The sequence below is a fragment of the Bos taurus genome, chromosome 27, assembly GCF_002263795.3.
Source record: "Bos taurus isolate L1 Dominette 01449 registration number 42190680 breed Hereford chromosome 27, ARS-UCD2.0, whole genome shotgun sequence".
Lineage (NCBI taxonomy): Eukaryota > Metazoa > Chordata > Mammalia > Artiodactyla > Bovidae > Bos > Bos taurus.
In genome coordinates, this window is record NC_037354.1 from 34,610,548 (window position 1) to 34,630,718 (window position 20,171).

Sequence of the window (20,171 nt, forward strand, 5' to 3'; positions counted from 1 at the left end):
ATAAGCAGGGTGACAATATACAGCCTTGATGTACTCCTTGCCTGATTTGGAACCAGTCTGTTGTTCCATGTCCAGTTCTAACTGTTGCTTCCTGACCTGCATACAGGTTTCTCAAGAGGCAGGTCAGGTGGTCTGGTATTCCCATCTCTTTCAGAATTTTCTACAGTTTATTGTGATCCACACAGTCAAAGGCTTTGGCATAGTCAATAAAGCAGAAATAAATGTTTTTCTGGAATTCTCTTGCTTTTTCAATGATCCAGATGATGTTGGCAATTTGATCTCTGGTTCCTCTGCCTTTTCTAAAACCAGCTTGAACATCTGGAAGTTCATGGTTCATGTATTGATGAAGCCTGGCTTGGAGAATTTTGAGCATTACTTTACTAGTGTGTGAGATGAGTGCAACTGTGCGGTAGTTTGAGCATTCTTTGGCATTGCCTTTCTTTGGGATTGGAATGAAAACTGACCTTTTCCAGTCCTGTGGCCACTTCTGACTTTTCCAAATTTGCTGGCATATTGAGTGCAGCACTTTCACAGCATCATCCTTCAGGATTTGAAATAGCTCAACTGGCATTCCATCACCTCCACTAGCTTTGTTCGTAATGATGCTTCCTAAGGCCCACTTGACTTCACATTCCAGGATGTCTGGCTCTAGGTGAGTGATCACACCATCATGACTGTCTCGCAGGGTCTTTTCAAGTGAGTCGGCTCTTCACATCAGGTGACCAAAGTATTGGCGCTTTAGCATCAGTCCTTCCAATGAATATTCAGGGTTGATTTCCTTCAGGAATAATTGGTTTGATTTCCTTGCTGTTCAAGGGACTTTCAAGAATCTTTTCCAACACCACAGTTCAAAAGCATCAATTTTTTAGCACTCAGCATTCTTTATGGCCCAACTCTGACATCCATACATGACTGCTGGAAAAACCATAGCTTTCAGTCTGTGGACCCTCGTTGGCAAAGTGATATCAGATCAGATCAGTCGCTCAGTCGTGTCCGACTCTTTGCGACCCCATGAATCGCAGCACGCCAGGCCTCCCTGTCCATCACCAACTCCTGGAGTTCACTCAGACTCACGTCCATCAAGTCAGTGATGCCATCCAGCCATCTCATCCTCTGTCGTCCCCTTCTCCTCTTGCCCCCAATCCCTCCCAGCATCAGAGTCTTTTCCAATGAGTCAACTCTTCGCATGAGGTGGTCAAAGTACTGGAGTTTCAGCTTCAGCATTATTCCTTCCAAAGAAATCCCAGGGCTGATCTCCTTCAGAATGGACTGGTGGGATCTCCTTGCAGTCCAAGGGACTCTCAAGAGTCTTCTCCAACACCACAGTTCAAAAGCATCAATTCTTCAGTGCTCAGCCTTCTTCACAGTCCAACACTCACATCCATACATGACAACAGGAAAAAGCATAGCCTTGACTAGACGAACCTTTGTTGGCAAAGTAATGTCTCTGCTTTTGAATATGGGTGGTGTTAAACTAGTTTGAGTTCAGAAGGTTAACAACTATTTTGACATCAGTTTCTAAGGCTACCTGCAAGAGGTATGGGATTCAAAGTATAGAGCCCTGTACTGTTTAAGCCCAGCTTGAAGGATTTTGAACATTACCTTGTTAGCATGTGAAATGAAAGCAATTGTGTGGCAGTTTGAACATTCTTTGGCATTGCCTTTCTTTGGAATTGGAATGAAAACTGAACTTTTCTAGTCCTGTGGCCACTGTTGAGTTTGCCAAGTTTGCTGGCATACTGAGTACAGCACTTTCACAGCATCATCTTTTAGGATTTGAAATAGCTCAGCTGGAATTCCATTACCTCCACTAGCTTTGTTCATAGTAATGCTCCCTAAGACCCACTTGACTTCACTCTCATGGATGTCTGGCTCTAGGTGAGTAACTACACCACCACTGTGGTAATTGGTCATTAAAACCTTTTTGTACAGTTCTTCTGTGTATTCTTGCTACCTCTTCTTAATATCTGTGCTTCTGTTAGGTCCAATTTCTGTCCTTTATTGTGTCCATATTTGCATGAAATGTTCCCTTGGTATATCTAATTTTCTTGAAGAGATCTCTAGTCATTCCCATTCTATTGTTTTCCTCTATTTCTTTGCACTGTTCACTTAAGAAGGCTTTGTTTTTCCAGTCATTACAAGAAAATGCCGAGTAAACGGAAATCAATGACTTTTTTTTGGACCCATCAGAGAACTGCGGTTGCAGAAAAAACCACTTACATGTATCTGGAAAGCTAAGTGCCTGCAAAAACAACAAGTATAGCACTTGTAATTTGCTTATCTGGAACATAAGCCATTGAACTACCTAAGCCACTAATAATATTTAAATACAAATTTTGACAAACCACTGGAGACTGAGCATGGACTACCATGAAGACATGAAGCTTTTGAGTAATACAGTTATATTTTCATTTGCCTTTTCTCCAGAAACTCTATATGTTTCTTTTGGGGAGTATATGTGAAAGCTCTCCATATACACTTGCAGGGGGAGGTGAAGAGTAATCATTATGAAATTCCCAGACCCAGCTGTCTAACAAAGGCTTAATCTCTAGATAGAAAGACTTTCATCCCACTCTTGCCAACTCCACTTGTCTTGAATCACCTAAAAGAATAATAAATATCAGATCAGATCAGTCGCTCAGTCGTGTCCGACTCTTTGCGACCCCATGAATCACAGCATGCCAGGCCTCCCTGTCCATCACCAACTCCCGGAGTTCACTGAGACTCACGTCCATCAAGTCAGTGATGCCATCCAGCCATCTCATCCTCTGTCATCCCCTTCTCCTCCTGCCCCCAATCCCTCCCAGCATCAGAGTCTTTTCCAATGAGTCAACTCTTTGCATGAGGTGCCCAAAGTACTGGAGTTTCAGCTTTAGCATCATTCCTTCCAAAGAAATTCCAGGGCTGATCTCCTTCAGAATGGACTGGTTGGATCTCCTTGCAGGCCAAGGGACTCTCAAGAGTCTTCTCCAACACCACAGTTCAAAAGCATCAATTCTTCGGTGCTCAGCCTTCTTCACAGTCCAACTCTCACATCCATATGTGACCACAGGAAAAACCATAGCCTTGACTAGATGGACCTTTGTTGGCAAAGTAATGTCTCTGCTTTTGAACATGCTATCTAGGTTGGTCATAACTTTTCTTCCAAGGAGTAAGCGTCTTTTAATTTCATGGCTGCAGTCACCATCTGCAGTGATTTTGGAGCCCAGAAAAATAAATTCTGACACTGTTTCCACTGTTTCCCCATCTATTTCCCATGAAGTGGTGGGACTGGATGCCATGATCTTCATTTTCTGAATGTTGAGCTTTAAGCCAACTTTTTCACTCTCCACTTTCACTTTCATCAAGAGGCTTTTGAGTTCTATATAGTCATGATCAATAACAGAAAAGGCTTAAGAATATAAGTTGGGGATGGTAGCTGTAAAACAGGGGCTAGAGAATGGGGGCATGGGATGGGACACTCTACACCTGGAGGAGGAATAAAAGCACTTCTGTTATCCATACCCCTGAGACACAAACTCATTAAAAGAAAGGCTTATGTAAAAACTAGAAAAGGTCCACCCCCCACCAAGTGTAAAACCATAGTAACAAGTCCCCAGCAGAAATAGAAGTAAATTACAACTGAGAGAGCTCCAAGACACATATTCCCTTTGAGGGCTGGGATAAAAGGAAGCTCCAAATTTAAGAAGAGAGAAAGAAATTACTTCACTAATGGAATCTGAAGATTCTGGTGCCTATAGCTACAACAAACATTAGACACAATCTATCTCCTAAAAATATTAACATATATTCTTACATTAAAAGCTTATTTGCTTCACTGCCTACTACCCTATATAACATGACCAACTTTCAACACAAAAAAGTACTAGTTATATTAAAAGGCAAGGGAAAAAAAACAATCTAAAGAGATAAAATAAGCATCAGAAACAAATCAAATATAAAATAGATCTTGGAATTATTAGATATGAAATTTAAGATAGCTTTGGTTAATATTTTAAAGGTTTAAAAAGCAAAAGTCAACAACATGAAAGACCAGAGAAACAACATCAACAGAGATATGAAAACTGTAAGAACAAACTGTAAGAATAAAGAGAAAATAAAAGCATAACAAACCTAACAAAAATTTAAAAATGGCTTCCAAGCTTTCATCAATAAAATGCAATCTAAGCCACAGAAGAAAAACTTAAGAGAACTCAGTGATAGATTGATAGAAACTTCCCAAACTGAATCACAATAAAACAAAATAATGGAGAAAAAATAGAAAAACCCAAGAACTATAAGACAATTAAAGAAAGTGTAACATACTTGTAATAAGAGCAGCAGAAGGAGAAGAAACAGAATAGGAAAAATCTTGAAAAAAATAATGAACAAGATCTTCACAAAACTATTGACAGACATGAAAACACAAATACAAGAAACTTAGAAAATGCCAAGCAGGATAAATATCAAAATAAAAACCATCTATAAATATATCACATTCAAACTAAAATAAATCAAAATCAATGAGACACTCTCAAAGGCAGCTAGGTTGGGGCACACCTTACTTAGAGGAGCAAAGATAAGAATAACAGCAGACTTTTCACTTAAAAATCATGCAGTTAAGATTTGGAAGGAATTTTTGACTGCTGTAAGAAAAGAAAAATCTAACTAAGAATTCTCTGTCCAGTAAAATTATCTTTCAAATAATAGAGATTTTTCAGACAAAAAATGATAGAATTCTTTGTGAGCATATCGTACTTGCAAGAAATATTTTTTTAAAAAGTCCTTTACGCAGAAGAGAAGTTTGTGTCAGAAGTTTAGATCTACATGAAAGAGGGATAGCATCAGAAAATGAAAAAATTGAAAGAAAAATGTGTGTATTTTTCTTACTCTTAACTGAGCTAAAAGATAACTATCTTCTCAAAGCAATAATATGAAGAATGTATTGGATATTTATTGTATATGTATAAGCAAAGTAAGTAACAAGAAGCCTCACAAGGGACTGGATGGAGGAATTGGGAAACTATTATAGTACACCTTCACTACCCATGAAGGAGTGTATAATTATAGCATTTGAATGTGAACTATTATTCTGTTATTTGAAGATAGTACATCAGTAATCACTTTTAATGGAAATGGTCTATAAACAATCAATTAAAAGCCAGACACTGTCAGAGTGAATAATAAGAACATGGCTCATGAGTTTTAACATCTGAAAACAAATTAATGTAATAAATTATATCAATAGGAAAATGCACCAAAAACAGATTCATGAAAATAGATATATGAAAAGCACTGAAAAAATACAACCACCATGTAAGATTAAAAATTCTCAGAAAAGTAGAAATATAGGGGGGATTTCCAAATCAGATAAAGGGTATTAACAAAAAAAAACTACAGCTAACAATAAACTTCCTGGTAATGGCTAAATTTGTCTCATAAAATTGGTAATAAGTAAATCTTTTCTTTCTCTACTTACAGTTCAACATTTTGGTAGATATATATACAGTCAAGCAAGAAAAACAAATTAAAGGTATCCTAATTAGAAAAGGATAATTCAGACTTCATTTGCAGATTCCATGATCCTGCACGTGGAAATACTAAGAAGCTCACACACAAAAAGAGAGAAAGAGAGAATTTATGAGGTTCACACAATATAAAAGATCAATATATGATTTGCATTGTTATTTTTATTATTATTAGATACTGGCAGTGAACAATGAGAAAATAAAATTTAGAGAACCATTCTGTTCACAATATTTTCAAAAGCAAAACATTCAGCAATATACTTAAAATACATGCAACACTTGAACACTGAAAACTAAAACCTGATTGAGAAAAAGGAAAGAACACTGAAATAAACCCAGACATTCTATGTTTATCACTTTGCAGTGCAATATTGCCAAGATGGCAATTCAAACAAACATACACGTTCACACACACCACAAATGAATCCATGGGAAACTGATGATATATGAGGAGTAATGTCTGTGAATTTACCAGTGTCAACTTCCTGGCTTGGATATTTTACTACAGGTAAGATATATAAGTCATTTGAGGTGTTACTATTTGGGGAAAACAGCTGAAGTATATAGGGGTCCTCTGTATTCTTTCTAGGTTATTTTTGAAATTTCCCAAGAATCTGCAGTTAGTTCAGAATAAAAAGATACATAGGTAAAATTTAGTGATAAGAAGGCTCAGTTCTTTCAGTTCAGTCGCTCAGTCATGTCTGACTCTTTGCGACCCCAGGCCTCCCTGTCCATCACCAACCCTCGGAGTTCACTGAGACTCATGTCCACTGAGTCAGTGATGCCATCCAGCTATCTCATGCTCTGTCATCCCCTTCTCCTCTTCCCCTCAATCCCTCCCAGCATCAGAGTCTTTTCCAATGAGTCAACTCTTTGCATGAGGTGGTCAAAGTACTGGAGTTTCAGCTTTAGCATCATTCCTTCCAAAGAACACCCAGGGCTGATCTCCTTCAGAATGGACTGGTTGGATCTCCTTGCAGTCCAAGGGACTCTCAAGAGTCTTCTCTAGCACCACAGTTCAAAAGCATCAATTCTTCAACTCTCAGCCTTCTTCACAGTCCAACTCTCACATCCATACATGACCACAGGAAAAACCATAGCCTTGACTAGACGAACCTTTGTTGGCAAAGTAACGTCTCTGCTTTTGAATATGCTATCTAGGTTGGTCATAACTTTTCTTCCAAGGAGTAAGTGTCTTTTAATTTCATGGCTGCAGTCACCATCTGCAGTGATTTTGGAGCCCAGAAAAATAAATTCTGACACTGTTTCCACTGTTTCCCCATCTATTTCCCATGAAGTGATGCGACCAGATGCCATGATCTTTGTTTTCTGAATGTTGAGCTTTAAGCCAACTTTTTCACTCTCCACTTTCACTTTCATCAAGAGGCTTTTTAGTTCTTCTTCACTTTCTGCCATGCGGGTGGTGTCATCTGCATATCTGAGGTTATTGACATTTCTCCTGACAATCTTGATTCCAGCTTGTGCTTCTTCCAGCCCAGTGTTTCTCATGATGTACTCTGTATATAAGTTAAATAAGCAGGGTGACAATATACAGCCTTGATGTACTCCTTTCCTATTTGGAACCAGTCTGTTGTTCCACGTCCAGTTCTAACTGTTGCTTCCTGACCCTAAACCCTTCCAAATAAACTGCCATTACTGACTACCAGGAATGCATTGAATCATTGGTCCACTTTATGAACTAATGGAAACATTAATGCAAAGAGTGCCTACTTTGTCCCATGTGTCTGAAACACAATTCAGGAAAATCTGTCTGCATTTCTCCTGGTTACTTTAAACTGTCTAATGTACCACCTGTAGATCAGCAAATAGATTTTATTCAGCTTTCTCTGTCTTATGGACATAAACATGTCTTGGTAATGGATTGTATTTTTTCTCATTGGATTGAATCCTTCCCTTGTAGACAGGTTACTGCTACTTCTGTGGCTGTGTGTGTGGTCAGTTGCCTGACTCTTTGCAACCCCATGGACTGTAGCCCACCAGTCTCCTCTGTCCATGGGATTTTCCAGGCAATGGGATTTGAGCAAACTCAGGCAGATAATAAAGTACAGGGAAACCTGGAATGCTGCAATTCATGGGGTCCCAGAGAGTTAGACATGACATGGTGACTGAACAACAACCGTAGGAACATATATATTGATAATTACCTTAAATGTAAATGGATTACATGCACCAACCAAAAGGCATAGACTGGCTGAGTGGATACAAAGATAAGACATATATGTAAGCTGTCTACAAGAGACCCACATCAGAACTAAGGACACACACACACAGAAAGTGACAGGATGGAAAAAAGGTATTCCACGCAAATGGAAAATAAAAGAAATCTGGTGTAACAATATGCACATCACATGATAGACTTTAAGACAAAGACATAAGAGACAAAGAAGGACACTACATAATGATCAAGGGATAAATCCAAAAAGAAGATATAATAATCGCAAATATATATATGCACCCAATATAGGAGCACCTCAACATGTAAAGCAAATACTAACAACCTTAAACAGAGAAATAGACAGTAACACAATAAGAGTGAGGGACTTTAATAACCCACTTTCATCAATGAACATATCATTCAGACAGAAAACTAATACAGAAACAAGAGCCTTATTGACTCAGAGAATGAACTTACGGTTGCCAGGCTTGGGAGAATGGGGGAAAGGGATAGTTAAGATGTTTGGGATGGACATGTACACACTGTTATATTTTAAATTGGATGACCAGCAAGATTCTACTGTATAGCACAGAGAAATCTGCTTAATGCTATTGAAAGCCTGAATGGGAGGAGAGTTAGGGGAAGAATTAATATATGTTTATGAATGGGTGAGTCCCTTTTCTGTCCACCTGAAATTATCACAAGATTGTTAATCATCAATTATATGTCAATATAATAAAATAAAAAGATTAAAAAAACATAGTATGTTCTTTGACATTCACCTTAATAATTTGTATATTTTTTTGATCGCCTTAGGCAAAGGCAACAGAAGCAGAGAAACAAATGGGACCCAACTGAACTAAAAAGAATTTACATAGCAAAGGAAACCATGGTCAAAACACAAAAGCAATGTGGAAGAAGATATCTGTAAAGGGGTTAATATCCAAAATATATAAAGAACTTATACAACTCAATAGAAAAACCCACCAATTCAGTTAAAATATGGGCATAGGACGTGAATAGTGCTCCCCTGGTGGCTCAGTTGTAAGGAATGCACCTGCAATGCAAGAGACATGGGTTCTATCTCTGCGTCAGGAAGATCCCTTGGAGAAGGAAATGGCACCCACTTCAGTATTCTTGCCTGGGAAATCCAATGGACAGAGGAGCCCCGCAGGCTACAGTCTATAAGAGTAACTTATAGAGTAACGCTGTAAGAGTGGGACATGACTTGGCAACTAAACAACAGCAACAACAACAAGGACCTGAATAGACATTTTCCCAAAGGCATACAGAGAGACAAGAGGTACATGAAAAGGCACGACACATTACTAAGCATCAGGGAAATGCAAATCAAAACCGCAGTGAGGTATTATCTCACATCCGTCAGAATGGCTATTTTCAAAGAGACCAAAGAGGGTAAAACAATGACAGTAAAAACACGGGCTGGTCCGGATGCAGAGAAAAGAAACTGTAGTAAACTCTTAGTGGAAATTGGTTTTGTACATGAAAAACAGTATGGAGTTTTGTAAAACAAAAAAATTAAAATACCATACAATCCAACAGTTCCACTCCTAGATATTTATCTGAAGAAAAGGAAAACACTGCTTCAAAGAGATATAGGTACCCCAATGTTTATTGCAGCATTATTTAAAATAGCTAAGATATGGGTTTCTCTGGTGGCTCAGATGGTAAAGAAACTGCCTGCAGTGCGGAAGACCTGGGTTTGATCACTGGGTTGGGAAGATCCCCTGGAGAAGAAATGACAACCCACTCCAGTATTCTTGCCTGGAGAATTGCGTGAACAGAGGAGCCTGGGAAGCTAGAGTCCATGGGATTGCCAAGAGTCAGACATGACTGAGAGACTAAGATTAAGATATGGAGGCAAGCTAAGTACCCACCACTAGATGAGTGTATATAGACGTGAGATACATGTATGTTAGTTGTATATTTTATATATATATATATATATGACAATATTAGCCACAAAAAAATGGAATCTTGCTGTTTGCAAGAACATGGCTAGACCTGGAGAGCATATTGGTTCATGCATTTTGAAATGAATCAGAGAAAAACAAATAGCATATGCTTCTACTTGTATGTGGAATCTAAAAATAAAACAAACAAAGGTGAGAAAAACAGAGATATACTCACAGATTCAGACTAGTGGTTACTAGATCGGAGAGGGATATGGAAATCACCAAATGGGTGAAGGGGATTAAGAGGTACAAACCACCAGGGGTATAATAAAATAGATAAGCCACAGGGATGTAATAGTGCAGCACAGGGAGTATAGTCAGTATTGTCTAATAACTTTGTATGGTGTGTAATTTATAAAAATATTGAATTATTATGTTTAACATCTGAAACTAATACAATGTTTGTAAGTAGGTATACAGAAAATCATAAATGTTATGCAACACTTAAAACATGATATAGGAGCAAATACAGCACTAGATATCAATGCCAAAATGACCCAGATAATGTAGTTCGCAGATAAGCACCTCAGAGCAGCTAATATAAAAAGATCAATGATTTAAAAGAGAATATAATCACAATAGCTAGAAAGTTTCCTTTAGTCAGAATATGTTTTAGCAATTGTGAAACAAATTTTTGTGCTTCAGGGCTCGAGCATATAAGAAAGCAGTTCATAAATGCAAGCTGTATTTTGCCATAAAATGATCACTATAAGTTCATGTTTTAAAAGCAGAGATACAACAAGTGGATGTAGAAATAAATATGTGATACTTGTATGTTCTACCTTTGTTCACTGAGAAGACTTAGAGATCATGAAAAACAGTAGAAATGGGCACAACTGGTGCTGAGATGTTTGTTTTCTAAGTACTCTTCTCTGATAAAGGGCAGCTGGAAATTCCTTTGTTTATTTAGAGAAATAGCTGAATCCACAGCAAGAGTAAAAAAGAAAATATAATAAGTGTCCTAGGATGTCTGTTTTTTTGTGCTAGAGAAATTTGTAAGTTTTTAAAGTATCATACAGACTTTTGAAAAAAACATTGTGGCCAGTTAAAGTAAACTCTCACTAGCCAAAACTGAGACAATTTGAGAAAGTAAGCATTAAAATAAATGATAGTAATTAATTAATTATTAAATAATTAAATAAATAAATTAATTTATTAATAAATAAATAAATAATTTATTAATAATTCTACACTATTGAGTCAAGTAACAATTGCTGAGTCTGAACTGATATAGACAAATACAGAAATAAACAAGCAGGAGGGAATACTTCTTTCTACAATACATTTTTAGCTTAAAGACAGGCAATAATTGAATTAGAAAATTATCAGTGAACTTTAAAACTAGAGGGCAAAAGTTTGAAGAACAGAATATGCCTATAGTCTCAGTATTAACTCCCCCCCAAATTATGCAGTAGACACAAAGGGAAAGAGTAACTTTACAATTGAGAGACCTAAAGAAAATTAACTTTACCAAATAGTTTAACCTAACATATCCCACACAGAGAGAAATTGGGATGTACCCTTTGAAAATCACACTTGATGGTACAACACCACTTTAGTGGCAAGGATGACAAAATTTATAACACGAATCTAACTAACTATCAAACCCAGTTTGAGAAAAATTCTACAAAAGAATTGGCCTGTAGTATTTTTTAAAAAAGTAAAAATAACAAATAAAACAAAGAAAATGTTCTAGATTAAAGTTTAAAAATACATTATGACTAATGCAAACATGTGACTCTAGATTTGCTCCTGAACAAAGCAAAGAACTGTAAATACTTTATTGAGATAATGAATGAAGTTTTATTTTGAATTTTGATGACTACAATATAGCCATTAAAAAATTTTGTCCCCAAGAAAGACACAATGGTTTATTTAAGGATAATGAAGCATACTATCCAATTTACATTCAAATGGTTTAGGAAAATAATTTTGAAAGGAGGAAAGGAGAGGAGAATTTGAAAAACAGAAGGACAAAGCAACTGGGCAAAATGCAAGCCACTGGCAAATATGAGTAAAGGTTATATGAGAAATCTTCTTGCTATTCATGCAAACAATTTTTTTTTATAGAATTTTAATTTTAGATATCAAACCATGTTTGAAATAGCATAAAAATATCACAGTAACATTCTAGTTCTAATATATACATATAATAATCATAGTAATTAGAACTTCCCAGATGGTGCTAATGGTAAAGAACCTGCTTGCCAATGCAGGAGACATAAGAGACTTGGATTTGATCCCTGGGTGGGGAAGATCCCCTGGAGGAGGGCATGGCTACCTACTCCAGTATTCTTGCCTGGAGAATTCCATGGACAGGGGAGCCTGGTGGGCTACAGTCCAGGGTGACGAAGAGTCGGACATGACTAGAGTGACATAGCAGGCACATAGTAATTAACAATTAACACTCATATTGTGCATACTGAGTGTCAGCCCCATTCTAGGTGTGTTTATTAGAGTATCTAAATTCCATACTGGCACAAGCCCAGTGATGTTAGTGAAACCGGTATTCATGTTTTACACCTCAGGAACGTGAGGCACATGTCCAAAGCCACAGCAGTAGGTAACCATCGGGATTAGTTCTTGAAACCAAGATGGCTGCCTATAGAGCACATGTTCTTAAACACAGTGCTTTACTTCCTGGATAGCAGAAATTCATGCACTTTTATTAGATCACTAAACCATGGTTATCGTTTGTAAAATTAAAGTGATAGCATGCAAAAATGAAAATTACCTTTCCAACTAACGGGGAATTAATGTACCTATAGGTAAATGAAATGCTCTGTGGGACAGTACAAGTGAGAGCTTGGATGTGTGAGAAAGGTAAGTACAGACATTCTGTACTTATTTATAGTTTGGTTAAATATAGTCTTAGTTCATGATAAAGTGACATTTTGCTTACATATAAAGTAAATTATCTCATGGTATTTTCAAATTTAAGACAATAAATAACATTTCTCAGATAGATTTCCTGGAACATACTCAGAGGTACATGGTGTGAACCCAGTAGGAGTTACGCCACAGTTCCCAGACAGATCGTTCATAGAATTAAGCCTCTGGAAACACTCTGCAGGAGCATAAGATGTGCCTGAAAAAAACAGTGTGTGGTTAGTCATACTGCTGCTGCATTTAAAATAATTAATGAGTACATTTATTCTGAGATTGCCTAAAATATTGTACAACATAAGAGCATAATACAAAATTGAAAATAAAATAGTTTTAATTAAAGTTACACACACAAAAAACACTTCAGTGAAATATTTAAATATTGAAAGCATCTTGTCTACTACCCAAACAGATACCTTAGGATTAACCACAGTATGCAGTTTATCTTCTAACTTTTAGTAAGTCTGAAACATATATGTATATAAGAAACATTTTAAACAAATAACTGACTTATTGGTCAATAGTGTTTCTGTGTAAATGTGTTTTCAAGACAAATCATTAAAATGACATCTTTTGTTTTCATCCTACTTTCCCCAGACCAAAAAATCTTGGAATCACAACTGATTTATTTTCATATTTACTATCCAGTCCACACACATTATGTGCTTAATTCTCATAGGATTCTATCTACTTAAAAAGCAGTTTATCATTACTCTAATGGGAAGATTAAGCCAAAAACCTTTGATTTAACCACAAAGAAATATGAGAACATAAAAGGAGCCTCAGCATCAGGATCTCAGTTGTAAGTCCTAGAGGCAGTAGTAAACTGCGAAAAAGCAATGATTTTCATCCCAGAGGTCATTTGCAAACCTAGTTCTGTGTGAGAGGATCAAAATTATAAGCTTACCCAGGGGAAACAGAACATAAAGAAGGCCAAATTTGGAGGATCATTTACTATAGTGATAAAATTAGAGACTTGGGGGGCCTCAACATATAGTACAGTCCCCTCTTAAGACATTTTCCTGCTTCTAAACATGTGAATCTGGTCCCATCACTTCATGGGAAATAGATGGGGAAACAGTGGAAACAGTGTCAGACTATTTTTTTGGACTCCAAAATCACTGCAGATGGTGACTGCAGTCATGAAATTAAAAGATGCTTACTCCTTGGAAGGAAAGTTGTGACCAACCTAGATAGCGTATTAAAAAGCAGAGACATTACTTTGCCAATAAGAGTCCGTCTAGTTAAGGCTATGGTTTTTCCAGAGTCATGTATAGATGTGACAGTTGGACTGTGAAGAAAGCTGAGCTCCGAAGAATTGATGCTTTTGAACTGTGCTGTTGAAGAAGACTCTTGAGAGTCCCCTGGACTACAAGGAGGTCCAACCAGTCCATCCTAAAGGAGATCAGTCCTAGGTGTTCATTGGAAGGACTGATGCTGAAGCTGAAAATCCAATACTTTGGCTACCTCATGCGAAGAACTGACTCATTGGAAAAGACCCTAATGCTGGGAGGGATTGAGGGCAGGAGGAGAAGGGGACGACAGAGGATGAGATGGCTGGATGGCATCACTAACTCGATGGACCTGAGCTTGGGTAAACTCCGGGAGTTGGTGATGGACAGGGAGGCCTGGCGTGCTGCAGTTCATGGGGTCGCAAAGAGTCGGACACGATTGAGCGACTGAATTGAAGTGAAACATGTAAAGAGAAGGAAATTAAAATATAAATAAATGACTTCCAGAAAGCAGAGCATTATTTGTCTGCAGTTTCTGCACTGTGGTTACATACATACTATCTCTCAATTGAAAGTCCTGGAGAGTTATGCCCTAGAAATAAGAGTGAACTAGATATAGAGTGAACTTAACAAAAACTCTAACAGAACCTTAACAATTTTGGTTTCTAATTCAATTAAAGTGATTGGTCTCTTTCTTCATATACTTAGCAGAAGAAAAAGATGGATGTATTCATACAAGATGTAGTGTTTATATGAGAAGCATTTAAACTGAAAACACAGTTTCTGTAAGTAAAAAATGTAGATGAAGACAGAGAAAAAAACTTTTGACTAACAATATGTCTTTATATAAAGCATTCAAGAAAAAATATAAAACAAAGACATCTACATATGTTAAAATAATTACAAGAACCAAGGTATGTGTACACTAAAATTAATTATAGAGATATAAATCTTTAAGAAGGCAGAGCATCAAAAATAAATACATTGAGATAATTATGGAGAGACAAACAAATATAATTTGAAATTTAGAAATCTGTATAATAGTACAGTGTTTACACCACAGTCACAAGACACTTAGGAACACTAAGCAGAACTACAGGTTCACAAACACACATTCAAATATATAATATGGAGACTGATAAAAACCAAAGACCAAAAAAATCTTCATGGCTTAAAGAGAAAAGATATACAATATGATAGATTTTTCTTCAGAAATATGCAAGTCATGTAACTATGGAGTAATCTCTTTAAAATGCTGATGGAAATAGAGGTTCCATTTCAAGATGGTGAAGTACACACAGAAAAATCTTGAACTCGCAACTTTCCACAAACACATCAAATCTACAGCTACATATGGAACAATTTCTAGTGAAGAAAAGCTAAAAACTGGTGGAATGACCACTTTACACTGAGCAAACAAGAGAAAGGCCACACTGAAACAGGTAGGAAAGGCTGAGACACACTCTTGCCATAAACTCACCCTAGCACACCAATCCCACAATTGGGAGGGAACTCAAAACCAAGAGTTCCTCCCTGAGGCGGTGAAGTATTTGACTCACATCAGGTGCCACAGCTTTTAAATCCTGTAGCTGAAAGATGAGCCCCCGAAAGCTCCAACATTGATAACAAACAGGCTCATGTCTATGAGACCTACAAGGCTGTAGAGAATTGTGAAATGCTTCTGATGGCCAGTGTGGTTTATGCTCAAGGTTCCCACAAGACTGTAACTAAGGGAGAAAGAGTTCTTAACTGGCTACAATATCCAGGGCAGGACAAAAGGGAACAGTTAGAGGAGCCCAGTCCTTCTGTAAGAGAGGCCTGTGAGCTTACCTCAGGAGCTGTGTCCTGAGGGTCAGGCTTCTGATTAAACAGGGACCTGCTGGGATCCTTCACTGAAACTTTGGAGGGTGAGCGCTATCTTTCGGTTCTCAACCTGCCACACCTCAGAGTGCCAGAATTTTCCGGAAGGGAGCTTTCACATACATCTTAGGCTCTGGCTTTTTACATGTGGTGCTCTCATTTGTGTGGCTTCTTCCCAGGGACATTCCTTGGTCATCTGATTCTAGTGACCAGAGGCACTTGCATTCCTGGGTCCCCTGGAATGGTAATGAGAAATGGAATATTTCCTGCTGTATAAGTAACTAGAGATATCACAGTCTTCGGGGACTGCAGCCCTCCAATGTGAGCAGGTGAACCTTGAGGGAACTCAGGAAGGAGAATACCTGAGATCTAGCGGTCATCAGACTACAGCTGTATCCTATAGTAAGCCCCAGGGAAGCTCACGATGTCAAAGACACAGAATACTGGCTCCAGATAGCTGAGGTGAATATCAAAGGAATGATTTCAGTGAGCCCAGACTCTTGCATCTTCCCATACATAGAAAAGTGCTAAATTCATTAACTTGGGTTATCTGGTTTTCTTTAATTAACAATAATCTTTTGATATTTGGTTTTCCTGTTATTTGTTGCAAAAGTTCCATGTAACCTGGCTCCTTCCCTCGCCTCTTTGGGGTAGTTTTCTCAGGGTTACTTGAGATGCTCTCTCTTGAGCTTGAAGCCCTAAAAATTCCAACCGAATAAAACAAAACTCTCAATTTTTAGGTTGTGGATGTTTTTAAAGTCGACAGTAATAATGGGAGAGAGTTTCTAGCCAGTTAATGGCCCTAGAACACGGCACAGATAACTGGCTGAAATGCACACTCAGTCTTGCTGTGAAAGAGACCTTCGTTTGTCTGGAAGCTCTGGCTTGAAGGGATGGCATCAGATTTGGGTGAGATTCTGTTTCTCTGATGGAATCCTGGTGGATACAGTTCTTAAGACAGAGGGCTTTGTGATGTTTTACCTTGGAGATATTCTCATCTTTCTTCAGCGGCATGGTAGCCAAAAGCCTTACAGCTAATGAAGGGGTCTGGCCTATTTTGAGCTTTGTTATAAGCAACAAAGCGTAGTCAGACAATTATTCAAACTTTTACTTACCTAGAAAATCTCTATTCTGGGGGTGTTTTTCTAAGAGGAGTGTGAAAAAGCTGGCATGAAACTCAACATTCAAAACACAAAAACCATAGCATCGGGTCCCATCACTTCATGGCAAATAGAAGGGGAAAAAGTGGAAGCAGTGACAGATTTAATTTTCTTGGGCTCCAAAATCACTGCAGACAGTGACTGCAGCTGTGAAGTTAAAAGACACTTGCTCCTTGGAAGGAAAGCTATGACAAACCTAGATAGAGTATCAAAAAGCAGAGACATCACTTTGCCAGCAAAGGTCTGTATAGTAAAAGCTATGATTTTTCCAGTAGTCAAGTACACATGTGAGAGCTGGACCATAAAGAAGGCTGAGTGCTGAAGAATTGATGTTTTCAAATTGTAGTGCCAGAGAAGACTCTCGAGTGTCCTTTGAACTGCAAAGAGATCAAATCAGTCAATCCTAAAGGAAATCAACTCTGAATATTCTTACAGAGACTGGTGCTGGCCACCTGATGTGAAGAGCTGATTCATTGGAAAACACCCTGATGCTGGGAAAGATTGAAGGCAAAAGGAAAAGAGGGCAGTAGAGGATGAGATGGTTAGACAGCATCACCGACTCAGTGGACATGAATCTGAGCAAACCTCTGGAGATAGTGAAGGACAGAGACGCTGCAGTCCATGGGGCTGCAAAGATTTGAAAGCAATATAGCGACTGAAAAACAACAACAAGAAAAAGAGCTCAGCTCAGTGGGAAAAAGAGCCTCACACCCAGGGAAATACTGAAATAATAGCAATATGACAGCAACACTGCAGCAGTTGAGGCAAACAAGAGCCTTCTGGGAATTTAAAAGGAAACTTTGGAGAACTAGATGATCATAAGGAATGTTGAAAAGCTCAAATACGCAACTGGATCTGAAAAGAGGTACACATTCCAAGAACAATTCTAGGAAAGAGAAGTCCCCAGTCACTCCTCTGGATTATATTTAAGTTCTGAACTAGCAAGAAGTGAAAGCTATGCCTGTCTTGCAAACCACCTTGAAGCTTGAAACTGTCCCTTGGCATTGTGGATAGAAAATAAACAGTCAAAGCATTGAAGAGTATCTGACAGGTTTCAGCTTGGCACTAAATTGTGCTAATTAGGAGTTATCCCTGGGAAGCCTGACTTAAAAATAAAAAGAATTTGGGGAGATTAAAAGTTAAAAGAAAATTTAAAAAAATTAAAAGAAAAAGAAAAAACTAGCAAAGAGCTCAGTGGCTGCATGTAGTACAGAATACAGAACCTGAAAATTTAGTCCAGGAAAGTCACTAAACAAATAGTCAGTAAGACAATAAGAACAACAAAAACCCTTGGAGAAATCTGAATCAAAATTGTTAAAATATATTGTCTAAAATTTCTAAAAATTAAAAAGCTTTAAAAAATAATTTTACATGACATGCAAAAAAATGAAAGTATGCTACATACCTAGAAAAAAAAAAAAGCCAATGGGAAATATCCCCACAGATCTCAAATTTTGAATCCAGTACACAAAGACTTAAAATAGCTATTACAGATATGTTAAAATTACCAGAGGAAACCATTTCTTAAAAACTAAATGGGAAATGCTAATATAGACTTTTAAATAAAAAAAAGGGAACCAAATAGAAATTCTGAACTGAAAACTATTTTAACTAAAATGAAAGACTTCACTACAGAAATTTTAAAATCAATAGATTTAATCTCGCAGGCTTTATTGACCTAAAGATAGACCAGTGGAGTTTATCCAGTATGAGGAAAGAAAGAAAATCAAATAATGAAAAGTAAAGAGAGCTTAATGGATCAGTGGGGCAACATCAAGCATATGAAATATTGGCACATAGGGATTCCAAAAATGAGGAAAAAATAGAAAAGGGTGGTGAAATATTTTAAGAAATGACTGAAAACTTTTCATATTTAATGATGTATCTATATCTATCTACATATTTACAAAAAGGTTTAAAAAAATACACATAGAATAATCGTAAAGAAATCCACAGATCAAGGTCAAACTGATTACACTCTTTATTAGGGACGAGGGAAGCCAGGTGACAGAATTTTGAAAGGAAAAGGCTAAAGATTCTATATTCAGCTAAACTCTCCTAAAAAAATTAGGAGAAATTGTGGCATTCCAAGACAAACACAATGAGAAACACCTTTAGCAAACCTTTCCAGTAAGATCTACTAAAGTGCATCCTTAAGGCTGAAATCAAAGGACAGGAGGAGGTAACTAGGATCCACATGAAGTAACACTTCATGCTAATATAGTCAACTATCAAATAAAGTAAAAGAAAATATAATAGGTAGTGCAAATATATTTATTGTTTGGACTTTCTTCTGTAGATTTTAAAAGACCATTGCATAAAAACAATTATTATAAAACTTTGTCATTTAGACTTAGGTGAAGATACTTGCCAGAAACAGAACATAAGCTAAGTTTTGGTTTACTGTTGAAATGAAATCAATATTAATTGAATGTCTTAAGATAGTAATTGTAACACCCAAGCAAACCATTCAGAAATAACTAAATACATACAGTAAAATAAATCACAGAGAGATTGAACTATTACACTAGAAAATCTCTATTCAACACAGATGTTATTGAGGAACAGAAGGTAAAATAAAATATTGAAAACACATAGTAAAATAGCAATTGGAACTGCTACCTTATATGAGTAAGCACTGCAATCAAAAAGAAGCGATTGGCAGAATAAATCACAAAACATGATGCAACTATATGAAGGTTGGAACAGTCAGGCAGATTGGGCAAGACAGAGATCGCCTAAGTACAACCAGGCAATTCTATGAGCCAAGGCTGTTTTATTCTGGATTCACCTTGTTATCTTGGGTGTGGCCCTTGTACTGATTCAGAACCTTGCAGTATTTATCTTCTCTTCACTGAAAGCTTGCTAGGGATAAATACATACTCTTTAGTCCTCAGAATAGCTTCCTAGCCTACCAACAAAGGCACTTCTAAATGTAGCAAAATCTTCTAGAGGAAGACTAAGAACTTTTAAGGGAAAATTCCTCTACCATTTGGTCTTTGATCATCTTGTGGCTGTACAAAAATTCATAATGCCTTTCTAATATTTTAAATTGAATTCACCAAGTTTCTGAGCAGCTGCCGAGTTCCAAGGATGAGGATACCTCAAAGAAAAATAGTCTATGATTTTGACAGCTCCCTCTCCTTAAATTCCAACTGCTAAAACTTTTCTATTTGATCTCTTTTTTTTTTTTCCTTGAAGATCTCTGCTAAGCCAAGACTGATCTTCAACATTCAGAAGCTGCATATGGCCGTAGGAACATAAATAGCTGTCAGTTGTTCCCTAAGATAGGCAAAGTTTCTCTGCTATAGAGATTTTTAAATTTGTTGTCATTGGTTTCACTATATTCTACAGCCTTTAAAAATATATCATTA

The 20,171-nt window shown here is 37.3% G+C and overlaps 1 protein-coding gene across 4 annotated transcripts in view; it reads right to left on the reverse strand.

The window, feature by feature from the left end:
- ADAM2 (ADAM metallopeptidase domain 2) overlaps nucleotides 1-20,171 on the reverse strand; it is a 101,345-nt gene that overhangs the window by 17,991 nt on the left and 63,183 nt on the right. For all 4 annotated transcript variants that reach the window (XM_024986188.2, XM_024986190.2, XM_024986189.2 and 1 more), the window contains 1 exon segment: nucleotides 12,642-12,747. In XM_024986188.2, the coding sequence (XP_024841956.1) occupies nucleotides 12,642-12,747 (106 nt within the window).